The sequence below is a fragment of the Furipterus horrens genome, unplaced genomic scaffold (assembly GCF_987537825.1).
Source record: "Furipterus horrens unplaced genomic scaffold, mFurHor1.1.pri manual_scaffold_3, whole genome shotgun sequence".
Taxonomy (NCBI): domain Eukaryota; kingdom Metazoa; phylum Chordata; class Mammalia; order Chiroptera; family Furipteridae; genus Furipterus; species Furipterus horrens.
Window position 1 is genome coordinate 145,379,125 of NW_028327173.1, and position 15,352 is coordinate 145,394,476.

The window sequence follows — 15,352 nt, forward strand, 5'->3', positions numbered from 1 at the left end:
AGAACACTTGGTATTTCAGCCTTTACCTCTGATTAGGACCAATAGTTGGCTAGTTGTCAGAAAGGGTGTGTGGGTGTGTGCACGTGTTTGCAAGCATGTAGCTACATTCATGAACATGTGTGTTGGGTTTGGGTAGAAGCAGCATGGTAATTGATATGATTGGTGGGCTGATGTGTTGATCTGGCATAAAGACAAAGCTAAATCCAGAGGTAGCACTGCTAATGCTCTTCTGAGTGAATTAAGCAATATGTAAACATTTATTTTATTTCTGATCTTACTGGGTTAAAGACTTAGTAAGACATAGATTAAATACTGGCAAACTTGAATGCTGTTAATAGCTATAGAATCCCCCTCTTTCTAAATAAAACTTTTAACCCTGCAGGAACTTTGGTCACTCAAGGAAAGTGGACCTCAGCAAGTCACAGTAACAGCATGAATCCTGTTATCTAAATTTTTGTGATGATTATCCTAAGTATTTCTTGTGATAAGATAGTCTTAAATTATTTTTACTTCACTGAAATCTTACTTTTCCTATTCACATCACATTTTGTAGCCCCTTTCCCTTTCGTTTTGGCCATTTTTGAAATACATTAGTTTTGTCATCAATTTTCAGGATGAAAATTGATAGAGTTTGATTATGTTATTTGTTGTCCTAACACATGAGTGTTTCTGTTCCCCTAGTACATTGGAACTGCAATTTATACTGATATTCTTGACCTTTTTTCCCTCTGATATATTACAGAAGAAATGGTATGTGAGGTGGCATAATGAAACCTGTTAGTATTTCTGCCAGTTGTTTTCCATCAACTTGTACAGAAAATAAAAATATTACTGAAAGCAACAATCGAATTTCTGAGAATCATTCTACTTTTACTTTGGGGGGGGTAACTCTTAATTTTCAGAATGGCTGTTAAAGTGTTCTATGTGTTTTTATATTTAATAATTTATTCCACCTTTATAAATGTCTTAGGAAATTGAGAAGACTGTTAAAAATAAGAATGAAACTTTATAGTCCTTTGGTGTTATACTAAATGCTTTTGAATCCAATATTTCCAATATTTTATTGGTTTTATTTGAGCAGAGCCAAAATCTTTAGTTTTTATTGATGAAGAAATTAATGCATAGAATTGTTAAGGACCTTAACAAAGTCACTAGGTTAGTAATTGCTGAATTATTGAAATTCTAAAGTTATTTAGAAATGGTAGGTAAGCTTCCTCCTCCTTTTTATTCTAGATCAGATTAAAATGTTTCCCTTTATGGTATATAGGCAGCTTTATAGTTTATTAAATCTAATAGTTATAGTTTTTGAATCTTTATCATAGTTTGTGCCTACTCTGTGCTGGCTACTGTTGAAAGCATTTATATAATTCATTTTAATCTGCACAACAACCACTAACAAACTGCCTCATTTTAGGGATAGAAATTATCTATAGTTTATGCATTTTTGTCTAAGTTTATTATGAAATTGTTTAAAAAATGCAAGAAAAATTTATATTAAAATATTGGTACCAGAAAGATAAAATAGTAATTCTAAACTTGTTTTACTTCAAGCAATATAATAGCAAGAATAAAAGCAAAAAGTAATCTGCATATCCTTTTCAGGAATTGGGGACATCAGAACACTATCTGTAGTTATATTTGCCCATAAACTTCAAGGATTCTTAGGGCATAAGGCATTTTAAGTCTGGAAATGCCCACTTGAACACTTTTAAATGTTGTATAAAATATGTTTTAACATCTTGAGTAATGGGCAGAGAAACTCATCCCCTGGGAGGAGAGAACTGAGATATGCACATCCTAAACTAAGTCACTGATTGATATAGTTGAGTAAGCAGAAAAAACCTGGCGAATGTAACACAGACTTACAGTAGACTGATATTCATCATTCAGATCCTGGGAATTTGCTTGTCCTATCTTCTTTGGCTGAGGGAATTACAAACTTGTAGCTTGTTTTTTGTGGGTTTTTTGCTTGTTTGTTTTTGTTTTTTAATTGATTGGTTGATTGGGGGGGGGGGCAAGAACTGAACTCTCCACCCAAAATGGCAGTGGTGGTAGTGGTGTGATGGTTGAGGTAGTTACCATGTAGAAAAGTACAAAATAATGCTAGATAACTGCAGAGAGGGAAGTGAACAGTGTTTGGAAGGTAACTCTTAGCATGGGAATTTTGAACATGGCTTCAAAATTCCCATAAGCTAGCCAGACTATTTGGATCTGAATTCCGGCTTCTTTACTATCAATACTTTTCCTTATCTCCAAGATAGGTGTGACAGAGAAACAAGGGTTACGTTATATGAGTTTGCATAACTAGATGTTTAAACATTTGCTGATGTTGTGAAATAAGTGAACTTAGTTTTTAGGAATTAGAATGGAATAGGTTTTCTCTTTTAAAACTACGAGAAATAGTAGATTTAATAAATACTGCAGGAGTTTGTTAATAGGAAGAATGCACGGTTGCATTTATTTATTTATTTTTAATTAATTAATTTGTTTGTTTGTTTGTTTTTAGAGAGAGGGGAAAGGAGAAAGAGAGGGAGAGAAACATCACTGTGTGGTTGCCTCTCATTCGCGTCCCCAACTGGGGACCTGACATGCAACCTAGTCATGTGCCCTGACTGGGAATGCGCGGTTGCATTTAGCACAATACTGTTAGGATTGTGTACCAGTTGTCCATTTGGATGGCACCCAAAAGATCTCACAGGATGAATTTTCCTTAGTACAGAATCTGGCCCTCAACTTGCAGATCAGAAACCTTATTTTGTCATGCTATCAAGACTAGAGTCAATCTTTCAAATATTAAAACAATCAAGTTTAAGAAAATGATATGTAAAAATCATAATGTAAAATTTAATTTAATCCCTGACCAGTGTGGTTCAGTTGTTTGGGTGTCATCCCTCAAAATGAAAAGTCTCAGGTTCAGTCCTTGTCAGGCACATGCCTGGGTTGCGGATTTGGTCACCAGTCAGGGCACATGTGAGAGGCAACTGATTGATGTTTCTCTGTCACCTCAATGTCTCTCCTTCTTCTCCCTTTCTTCCCTTGTCTTTAAAAATAAATAAATGAAATCTTTTTAAAATTGTGATTTAAGCCATTACGTAGACTGTAGTACTCGTAACAGCTTGTTTGGTACATTGTCTGCATAAAGTAGATCTTCAGGAGATACTGTATCATTGCCTGAAGGAAGCTTTGTATATGTATATGCTTAGCAGGGTAATTAAATGCTTTGAATGTTTAATTGCATTCAGCTGGGATAGCTTGATATAGCCCCTTCAGTACAAGAGAGGAACAGCCTTGCCAAAAGAAGTAGACTACTTCAATGTCAAGAAATAGGAAGAGTCCAAGATATTACTTAAAAGCTCAGAAATTAAAAGCTAGCTTAAAAGCTAACAAGTTAACTTGCCAGTTGTGTGGATGCTGCCAGGAGACTTGTAGATCATGGACAAAGGACATCATTACAGCAGAATAAAGTAGCATGAGCGTCATGTTTGTGTTTGTTCCCTTTGCCTCTCAAGTCCCATGGGGATGGTGCTGAGCTGCTCAGGTGGATGTTACACACACACACAGGAACCCCTGAGCCTAGGGAACCCAAGTCTTTCCTAATGGGCAATATGCCTGCCTGACTTGCCACAGAGGGAGACTGTTTCTGTTATACTGGATACTAAACACTAACTTCAAAGGTGAGACACGTATCTTTCAAGGGTTTCACCAAACACAGGTCTTTGAAAAAATTGTCTGAAACAAAGGCGGACTGTGCTCACTAGATCTGCTGGAGACCCATGGAGAATGCTCACTAAGACTGGCTTTAGGTTTTTTTTCCTGTAGGTTTGTTTTTGACACATTTTCTATGCTTCCATTGGCTATTTAAATCCTTTTGATGGATAGGTACATTCTTTCAAAAATGCTAATACTCTCATTCAGTTTTTAGTTGTCTAATAGGCCTAGAAGCCAGTATACTTTCTTACTAAATTTTGCTTACTTTCAAGGTCCTGGAGGTCATTTCACTATATGGAAATAAGAACACATGTATTAATGAGCTTATGGTCAAATATTTATGACATATTTAATACATAGAAAACAATACATGTAATGAACACCTGAGAAACCACCAAACTATTTTAAAGGAACACCCCATTCCTATCTACTTGACTTCATCCTAGAGGTTCCCATTACCTTGGATTTTGTTTGCTTAGATTTTCTATGCTTTTTTGATAGTGCTACCACATAATTTTTTTTCTGCCAGTGAATATTTCAGTTGTTTCTATAATTTTGTAGTTATTAGGTACACTGCTAGTACAAACTCCTTGTCCCCAGCAATTCATATGCATTAGTTTCTGTAGGGGTGTGTGTATAGGAGTGGGCTTTGAGGTTGATGTGCTACAGAAGGCTCTTTGATAAATTAGTCTAGCAGTAGTCCGGAACCTCTTTGGCACCAGGGACCAGTTTCATGGAAGACAGTTTTTCCACAGTTAGGGGGCCGGGGGCTGTTTTTGAGATGATTCGAGCTCATCTCCCGCTGTGTGGCCCGGGTCCTAACAGGCCCAGATAGGTACCAGTCCGTGGCCCAGATGTTGGGAACCCCTGGTCTGTAGAATTCATGTTCTCTGTGAGTGCAAGAGATATATATCGAGCATTTGAAAGATTATAGAAATAGCCATGGTTTTTCCTTTAAACTAATTTTAACTACATATTCTTATATATTATAATAACCTTGTTAATGAGTAATAAAATTTTCAGTGTCACTTCTCCTTTTTCAGTTTAATTTGTGGCCAGTATCTCCTAGTTTGTGGTGGTTTTTCACTCTCTGTAAGGGTTTGGTGAACATTCTAAATTACAATGCAATTTATCATTTTTTTCCTAGAGGTGTTTTACAAATGCCTCCCCACCCTTATTTCAAAGATTTTCTCTCTCTTTTGGTCTAAATGTTTTAGTTTTGCCTATAACCCAGTTTAAATGGATTTCTCTTCTGTGATAGGAATCCAATTTTATTTTTACTATGTGTATAGTTAATTGCTTCAGAGAAGGAAAACTCCGATTCCAAAAAACCTCCGCTGCCTTGCGGCATACCTCTTCAGGGGAAAGGCTAAGGGAGTAAACCCCGACAGAAAATCCGGAGCCGGGGTCCCTAAGGCGGTTCGACGTTGTAGTCAACACCGGCAACTCCTGCGGCGCACCTGAAGCCAAGCTGTATTGACTCCGTCTTTCCCTTGGACCCTTCAGCTGCGAAGAGAGGGGGGGTCTGCTGCATGGGCAACAGCAGACCCTCCATATCACCCTGCCCAGGCTCTGTAGCTTCAGCTTCACTGGAGAGGACACTCCAGCGTCATCGCAAGATGTCGATTCAACACGGGAGGAGACAGATACCGTGTCACTCCCGAGTCGGACTGCACAGCCATTCTCAGCAGTGCAGATAGACTCTTAAGAAGCTACACCATCGTCTCTCGAGACGGACGGCTGCCGACGACGAGTTAATTGCTTCAGTACCATTTATTGGAATCTTTCCACCACTGATACAGAGTACTATATCTGTCTTATATCAGATTTCCATATTTGTTGGGACCCATTTGTGGTTTCTCTGATCTGTGGGGTGTTTTTCCTGCCATCAGTGTCACCTTGTCTTCTTTACAATAGAATTACTGTAGCTCTGTAAGAAGTCTTAATATCTGTAGAGTAAGTGCTCCTATCGTGGGAGGGTCTAGAATGTAATACCTGCAATAAGTGAGGGAATACCGTACTGTTTATCCCCCTTATGCCCTCTTTCACCTCCACCCACCCCCTCTCCCCCACAATCACCACACTGTTGTCCATGTCCATGAGTTATTTTTCTTTCTTGCTTATTCCCTCCAATTCACTCCTCCCCACAAGCTGTCAGCCTGTTGTCTGTCTATAAATCTGTCTCGTATTTTGCTTGTTCGTTTTGCTCATTAGATTCCACATCTGAGTGAAATCGTATGGCATTTGTCTTTCTTTGACTGGCCTCATCTATTTTATCATGTATTTCTTTCATGTTTCATCATTATTGACCTTGTAACCCACAACTTTGCTATAATCGCTTACTAGTTACAGGAGTTATTTTGTCAGTTCTTTTGTATTTTTCACATAGATGATCATGTTATCTGTGAATAAAAGCAATTTTATTTCTTTCCTAAAAATATGCCTTTATTTTCCTATTGCATTAGCTAGAAATTCGCTACAGTGTTGGAAAGGAGTGATGAGAAGGGGACATTCGAGTTTCTCACCATTAATTTTGATGTTAGCTTTTTGTTGATAGTCTTTATAAGCTAAGGAAATTCTCTGCTGTCCCTAGTTTACAGAGAGCTGTTATCATGAATGATGGTTGGATTTTGTCAAATTCTTTTTCTCCATCTGTTGATAAGATCATGTGATTTATCTTTTTTACTTTGTTGATAGATTACATTAATTGACTTTTTTTTTTTTTTTTTTTTTTTTTTTTTTTTTTTTTAATGTTGAACCAGCCTTGTATAGCTGGGATAAATGCCATGTGGTCATGGTATATAATTCTTTTTTATACACTGTTAGATTCAGCTTGTTAATGTTTTGTTGATGATTTTTGCATCAATGCTTATTTGAGGTACTGGTCTAAAGTGGATTTTTTTTTTTTTTCTTATAATGTTTATGTCTAGGTTTTAGTATTAGGGTAATGTTGGCCTCATAGAAAAGGTTAGGAAGTATTTCCTGTTTGGATCTTCTGTAGGAGATTGTAGAAAATTGGTGTAACTCATTCATTAAATATTTGGTAGAATTCACCAGTGAATCCTCCTGGATCTGGTGCTTTCCATTTTGAGAAGTTATTAATTCATCTTCTTTAATAGATACAAGCCTATTCGTATTGTCTGTTGAGTTTTGGCAGATAGTGCCTTTTGAGGAATCAATTTCATTTTGGCTATTAAACTTTTGTGGGGGTAGAATTGTTCATAATATGCTTTTATTATCCTTTTAACTTCCATGTGATCTGTAGTGAAATTCTCTTTTTCAATACTTATATTAGTAATCTGTGTCCTCTTTTTCTTAGATTACCTGACTAAATAAAGGCTTGTCAACTGTTGATCTTTTCAAAGAACTAAATTTTGAGTTCACTAATACTCTATTAATTTCTAATTCTTCTTGTTTTGGATTTAATCTTTTTCTGCTTTGCATTAAACTTAACATTACTAATTTTAGATGTTTCTTCTTTTCTAATTATATACATTTAGTGCTATCATTTCTCTCTAATCATTTGTTTCACTGTATCCCACAAAATTTGATAAGTTTATATTCCATTTAGTTAAAAGTGCCTTTTAATTTCTTTTGAGAACATTGTATTAGTTAGAAGTATGTCATTTAATCTACACATATATTGGGATTTTAAAATCCCTTTCTGTTTGTTAGTCATTTCTCGTTTCATTGCTTTATAGTCTGAGAGCAGACATTGCACAAATTAATTTTTAAAAAATTTCTGTTAAAGAATTGTTTTTTGGACCAGGATATGGTCTCTCTGGGTTAATGTTTCATGTAAGCTTGAGAATAATGTATATTTTGCTGTTGCTGGATGAAGTAGTCCTGTGGATGTCAATTACATCCATTTGATTGATGGTGTTATTGAGTTCAATTTTGTCCTTGGTGATTTTCTGCCTGTTGGATATGTCCAAGTTCTAATAGAGAGGTGTTGAAGTCTCCATTGTGATAGTGGGTGTGTCTTTGTCTCCTTGCAGCTTTATCAGTTTTTGCCTCATGTAATTTGATACTCTTTTGTTCAGCACACAGTTGCTTAGGATTGTTATGTCTTGGAGAATTGACCCCTTTATCATTATGTAATATCCTTCTTTATTACCACAGTTAACTTTCTTTGCTTTGAAGTCTATTCAGAAGTTACTACAGCTACTCCTGCTTTCTTTTGATTAGTATTAGCATGGTATATTCATCCATTTACTTTTACTTTATATGTTTCTTTATATTTACAGTGTATTTCTTATAGACAACATATAATTGGGTATTATTTTTTTATCCACTCTGACAATCTATCTTTTAAGTAGTATATTTAGGCCATTTATGTTCAAAGTGATTATTGATATAATTGGATTAATCTATCAAATTTGTTACCCCTATTCTTTGTTTCTATTTTTGTATTTCACTTTTCCCAAAGTCTTCTGTGGATTTATTAAACATTTTATATGATTCCATTTTCCCTACTTTTTCACATATTAGTTATTCTTTTTTAAAACTTTCTTTAGTGGTCACTCAACAATTTACAATATACATTTATGATTAATTCAAGTCCTTTTCAAATAACACCAAACCACTTTACAGGTAGTGCAAGTATCTTATAATAACAAAATGATCCTAATTCCTCCTTCTCATCCTTTGTATCATTGCTGTCATTCATTTTACTGTATATAAGCATATATATATATATATATATATATATGTATATATATATATATCATGCATTATCAAATACATTATAGCTGTCTTTCAGAGCAAACGTTTTGTTAGATCAATTAAAATAAGAAAAATAAAAGGTGGTTTTCCTTTCACTATTTTTTTAATGCTCTTCCTTATGTTTGAGTTCTTACCTATATGATTTTCCTTCTCTTTAAATTTAGAACTTCTGTTAACATTTCTTGTATGACAGGTGTATAGGCAACAAATTTCCTCGGTTTTTGTTTGCCTGAGAATGTCTTTATATCTCTCTCCTTTGCTTAAACAAAATTTTTTTTTAATTATATTTATTTACTTTTTTAGAGAGAAGGGGAAGGGAAGGTGAAAGAGAGGGAGAGAAACATCAGTGTAGGAGAGATATATCAGTCGGTTGCCTCTCACATGCCCCTAACCAGGGAAATGGCCCACAACCCAGGCATGTGCCCCAACTGGGAATCGAACCAGCAACCCCTTTGTCTGCAGGCCAATGCCCAATTCACTGAGCTACACCAGCCATGGCGCACTCTCCTTTTCTTCTGAAGGATAATTTTACAGGTTACAGAATTCTAGGTTGGTGGGATTTTTCTCTCAACACTTTATAAGTGTTTCGCTCCACTCTCTTCTTCCTTGCATGGTTTCTGAGGAGGAGTCAGGTGTAATTCTCATCTTTGCTCCTTTGAATAAGGTTTTTTTTCCCCTGGCTTCTTTCAAGATTTTTTCTTTATCTTTGATTTTTTTTTTTTTAATAGTTTGAAAATATGCTTAGTTGCATTTTGGGAGGCATTTATCCTGCTTGGTCTTTGAGCTTCCTTGATCTGTGGTTGACATTAACTTGGGTAAATTCTCAGACAATTTTTCAAATATTTTTTCATTCCATTCTTCTTCTGATATTGCTATTTTACATATGTTATACCTCTGTAGTTGTCCCACAGTTCTTGAATATTTTGTTCATTTCTTTTGATCTTTGTTTTCTTTGCCTTTAGTTTTTGGAGGTATGTATTGATTTATTCTCAAGCTTAGAGATTCTTTCCTCAGTCATGTCCACTCTGCTAAGCTTATCAAAGGCATTCTTCATTTCTCCTAGTGTTTTTGTTCTCTTAACATTTCTCTTTGGTTCTTTCTTAGGCTTTTCATCTCTACTATCTTTGCTCACCTTTTTTAAATTTGTATTTATTGACTTGAGAGAGAAAGAACATCGATTTGCTGTTGCACCCATTTATGCATTTATTGGTTGACTCTTGTATGTGCCCTCACTGGGAATTGAACCCACAACCTTGGCATACCGAAACAATGCTATAAAACTGAACTACCAGGCCAGGGCTCTTCATTTGTTCTTGCATGCTGTTTACTTAATCCATTAGAGTCCTTAGCATATTAATGATAGTTTTTAATTCCTGATCTGCCAATTCCAACATCCCTGTCATGTCTAGTTTTGATGCTTGTTTTGGCTCTTCAAATTCTGCCTTTTTTTTTCCCCCTTTTGGGTGTTTTTGTTGTTGTTTTTTAATAGCTCGACATGGTGTACTGGATAAAAAGGATCTCTTATATGTAAATAGGGCTTTAGTAATGTAGTGGTAAAGCGTGTAGGGAGAGGAAGCGTTCTTTAGTTCTAAGATTAGGCCTGTGTTTTGATCTGAGCCTTGCCTCTGGACTGTGAACTTCACAAGTACTTCTCAGCTTTTTCTCCTCTGCTTAGGTGGGTGAGATGATTAGAATTGACTGGAGTTGTCTATTTCTCTCTTCCTAGGTCACATAGGTTCTGAGCCCCAGCAAGTCAGGCTTTGTTAACTCATTTCTCTTGAGGGGCAGACTTTGTTAAAAACAGAGTGCGCTCTAAAATGAGCTTTTCCCCCGCTCCCTCTGCTGGAAGCATTTGGGATTTTTTCAGTATTTACTGTGGGAACCTGGTTGAGCTTCTGCAGGTAAACTCACAGAAGTTGGGTGACTCGCTATGACTAGGTCCCCATGGAGTATTTAACTCTCAAAGTTATCCACACTGAGCCTCCAGCAGTTCATCAGTTACAGTTCAGCTTTTCCTACCCCAGCACTGGTTTCCATGGCATTTATCACTCATGAGTCTGCTCTATTAAGCTAACTCCCCTGTCTGTCTTTCCAGTCTTGGAGGCAGTGTTTAGCCCTTTGTCCTTGTCTGTCCTGTGGATCAAAGAAGAGTTGTTTTGTTTTGTTTTTCCTGTTCAGTTGCATTTGTTTGTTTGTTTGTTTGTTTGTTTGTTTTACTTGTTAGGACAGAGTGGCAGCTTTGAAGCTCCTTATATGTAGAACCAGAAGTCAGAATTTTATGGTACTTTTTAAATTAAAATTTAAAAGTATAAGGAAAGACTTAAGTTTATGTAATAAATAGGATGACTCAACATTTTGAAAAGTGTCATTACTAATAGGTTATATAATTTTGGAATATATACTGTATATAGTTCTATTAAACATAAGATATGCATTCTTTTGTCACTTAAGTAGAAATTGTTTGTATTTTAGATAATATTCAGTCATCCAAGCCTAGATATTCAGGGCAGAAGTATAGAATATGTACAGCGACAAATATCCAAGGAATGTGGAAGCCTAAAGTCCCAAAATAGGGTAAGTAATCTTAGTTTATCATCTGATGAGGAATATAACAATAAGTGAAATTTTTTAGTCCTTATTTATCATCAGGTAGAACCAATAAGAATTATATATTGTTAATTTAATTGACTGCATTAATCTCTTCACCTTTAGCCCAGACCTAGAATTTTTTAGCCCCAATACCAGATATCTGGGGAATAGAGGTTTGCTTCAACTTGGGTTAGGTGCTTCTTGCAGAGTAGTCACTGTGTCCAGGGACTGGGGCTAGGAGATACAAACGTGACTACTAGAAGCCCATATGATTTATCTCCAAAAGATTTACTTTGCTTCCTGGCCTCAGTGAGATAATCTGTCTAGAAGGGGGACAAAGGGGTTTGTGTACATTTGTTGTGTATTGTATATGTATGTGATGTGGTGCATTTTAAGTCATTTTCAGAGACTACATAGCCACGCTTTAAAAAGTACATGTCTTTGTATTAGTTTGCTAGGGCTACCATAACAGAGTACAACAGAGAAGGTGGCTGGAAGAAGAAATTTATTTTCTTATGATGCTGAAAACTAGAGATCCAAGAATAAGGTGTTAGCAATTTGGTTTCTTCTGAGGCCTCTCCTTGGCTTGCAAGTGGTATCCTCACATTGCCTTGGCTCTTTTATGCATATCCGTAGTGTCTCTCTATGTGTCCAAGTAGGGTTCATCTTAAGGGCCTTATTTGAACTTAATCGCCTTTTTAAAGGCCCTGGATCTAAATGTAGTTACTTTGAAGTAGTGGAAGTTGGGGTCTCAACATGTGAATTTAGGGAGAACAAAATTCGACCCATAACATTTTACCCTCTGGTTTCCCTAAATTTATACCTTTCTCACATGCAAAAATTAATTCCATCACGGCAGCTCCAAAATTTAATCCATACCAGCATCAACACTCAGTTTCAAAGTCTCATCTAAATTTCATCTAAATCAGGAGTGAGTGAGACTCAAGTGTGATTCATCCTGAGACAAAATAGCCCTCTACCTGCAACCTGAGAAACCAAAGAAGTTACCTGCTTCCAAAATATAATAGTGGGAAAGGCATAGAATAGACATTCCCATTCCAAAAGGGAGAAACTGGAAAGAAAGGAGTCGTGGTGTCTCAAGCCAGTCCAAAACCTAGCAGAGCAAATTTCAATAGCTCTTATGTCTTGAGAAGAATCCTTTCTGGCTTAATGTTTTGTCCTCCAGGGGGATTGGCCACTTTCTGGCCAATAGGAAGTGGCCCTGTCCTTTTGAACTGAGGATACAGCCCCAGCATTCCCAGTTCTTCCATTAAAGGATGATGCATGGCCCTGGCTGGTGTGGCTCAGTTGATTGAGCACCAGCCTGCAAACCAAAGGATCAGGGCACACGCCTGGATTGTGGGTGAGGTCCCCAGTTGGGGGCACCCAAGAGGCAACCACACAGGGAGGTTTCTCTCCCTCTCTTTCTCCTTCCCTTCCCCTCTCTCTAAAAATAAATAAATAAGATCTTTAAAAAAAACAAAAACAAGATGATGCATGTTACTCCTGGCTGGTGTAGCTAGGTTGGTTGGAGCATTGTCCTGTGACCAAAGGATTGCAGGTCCAATTCCCTGTCAGGACACATACCTGAGATGCAAGTTTGATCCCTGATCCAGGTGCGTACAGGAGGCAACCAGTTGGTGTTTCTCTATGATAGCAGTGTTTCTCTCTCTGCCTGCCTCTCTTTAAAAATAATGAAAAAAGTTCTCAGGATTAAAAAAAAAAAAAAAAAGGATTATGCATGTTCTCAGCCATATAGTTCTCTTTGCCAGTTCTTATAATTTATATTATAAAATTTATAATTTCAACAGCCTTGATTCACTTCCTCTCAACTCTGGTCCTGATTAGCTCCAACCTGGCAGCATTTCATCTGAGATGGTTCATAGGATCCATGATTGTCTAGTCGCATCTTTGGTATTCTCTTCAGAACATGCTTACTTACAAATTCTACCTTCCACAAAATACTAGAATACCATTCATTTTCATTTTTTAACTGCTTTATAACAAGGATCACCTTTCCTCCACTGTCCACTATTATGTTCCTCATTTCCATTTGGGATCTCACCCAGAAGTACCCTCAACATCCACATTTATACCAATGGTCTCTTTAAAACTTTCTTGACTTTTTATAACATGCATCTCAAAACTCTTTCAGCCTCTACCCATCACCCAGTTCCAAAGCCATTTCCACACTTTTAGGTATTTGTTAACAGCAACCCACTTCTCGATACCAAAATATGAGTCAGGGTTCTTCAGAGAAACAGAACCAATAAGATATGTATTTATTTATTGTAAGGCATTGGCTCATGTGATACCGCAGGTACATATCCAGAATCTGCAGAGGGTAAGCTGTCAGGCTTGAGAAGCAGAGAAAAGTTGCAGTGAATCTTTGTTCTCTTAATTTGGATGAGGCTCCCCTATGTCTTGGAGGATAATCTTCACTCATCGTAGTCCACCAATTTCAATGTTAATCTCACCCAGAAACATCTTTACTTAAAATATTCTAAATAATGTTTGACCAAAAATTTGGACACAATGGCCTAGCCAAGTTGGTACATAAAAATTGCATATGTAGTCCTTATTGCATTTTTCATTTCTTTCCTTTTCAGGTCCCTTTGAAAACAGTTCGACATGTCAGCTTTCAAGATGAGGATGAGATTGTCAGAATAAACCCTCGAGATATCTTAATACGTCGCTATGCGGACTACAGACATCCTGACATGTGGAAAAATGACTTGGAGAGAGATGATACTGACTCCAATATTCAATTTTCTAAACCAGACAGTAAAAAATCAGACTATCTGTACTCTTGCGGGGATGAGACTAAGTTAAGTTCACTCAAAGACTCTGTGGTATTTAAGACACAGCCTTCCTCATTAAAATTTAAGAAGTCAAAACGAAGAAAAGAAGATGGTGAACGTTCTCGCTGCGTATACTGCCAGGAAAGGTTTAATCATGAAGAAAATGGCAGGGGAAAATGTCAGGATGCTCCAGACCCTATTAAAAGATGCATATATCAAGTTAGTTGCATGCTCTGTGCTGAGAGCATGTTGTATCATTGTATGTCAGACTCAGAGGGAGATTTTTCTGATCCCTGTTCATGTGACACTAGCGATGACAAGTTCTGCTTACGATGGTTAGCCCTAGTAGCGTTGTCTTTCATTGTACCGTGTATGTGCTGCTACGTCCCTTTGAGAATGTGCCATCGTTGTGGTGAGGCATGTGGGTGCTGTGGGGGGAAACATAAAGCTGCTGGATGAAAGGATCCAGTACCAAAATGAGCTTGAAATCTTTGTTTCCAGGAATTAGCTAACTTGGATTTGTGGAAGCTTTTGGCAAGCAATATGAAATCTTGCCTGGTGTCATAGGGACCACACGTGGAGGAAGCAGAACTCGTCAGTTCTTGGCATTTCACAGATGCTAGCCATGCCTAACTTTTCCCTTGAGTGTATGGCATGTTTTGTTACAGGTTGTAAAGGTATTTGTGAAGGGAAACAATTTCCGGTTATTGGCTATAAAAAAGCATAAAATATGATCCAACTAAAAGGGATTAATTTTTGGCATTTTTGTATATTTATGCATTAGGTGATGGGACTTTTAAAGGTTTGAATTCACTAGGACATGAACTAAAAGTGCACTAGGGGACAGCTGATTTCAGTCTAAGAAAAGTTAACATTTGGAAATTATAAAAAGTTAGACAAGTGCAACTAAATCATTTATTGTTTTTTGAAAGCAGTTTTATGTATAAATAACAAATGTTTATATTTAACTAAATATAAGGTACGAATTATGACATATTAAACTTTTCTTCCCCTTCCTAGTTCTGAAGTAGATGTACATATATCTACTGTCACATTCCATTATATTTTGAATATTTTACTCATCTAGTTAATAACGTTTTTATTCCATGTGAATGATTTGATATTTTCACTCTCATTTCCCTTTGGCTACGGTTTATATTGAGTTATGTCTGTACATTCTGGTAATCTAAAATCCTTAAAAATATTCTAATAGCCTTGAGTGACCAACTTTTTTTTAAAGCACAGATGTAATTGTCTAATGTTCTGATGGGAACATAACACTTATTTTTATATAAAAAAAGACTGAGTAAACATAGAAAAAATGAGGTTTGGGAGATGTTGTTTTGTTTTTTTTGTGGTATTCAACCAGCAAGTTGTTTTCTTTCAGATTTTCCTCCTTCAAAAAATTACATTGCATTTACAAATATGTTACAAGGCAAAAAAGTGTAACTGGATAGTTAGTGTAAGAGTTTTCTCCTGAGATCTCCGTTTATCATCCCGCTGAACCAGAATTTGTTCAGCTATGTTAC

At 36.6% G+C, this 15,352-nt stretch overlaps 1 protein-coding gene across 2 annotated transcripts in view; it reads left to right on the forward strand.

The window, feature by feature from the left end:
- The window catches only part of SPRED1 (sprouty related EVH1 domain containing 1), a 106,764-nt gene extending 92,224 nt beyond the window's left edge, over positions 1-14,540 (forward strand). The window contains exons 6-7 of one of the 2 annotated variants that reach the window (XM_090270391.1): positions 10,906-11,007; positions 13,632-14,540. In XM_090270391.1, coding sequence (XP_090126517.1) covers positions 10,906-11,007; positions 13,632-14,282 — 753 coding nt within the window. In that variant the 3' untranslated portion in view covers positions 14,283-14,540. The remainder of the gene's footprint in view (positions 1-10,905; positions 11,008-13,631) is intronic. The other variant, XM_090270392.1, reaches the window with a different exon arrangement.
- Positions 14,541-15,352: the final 812 nt, after the last annotated feature.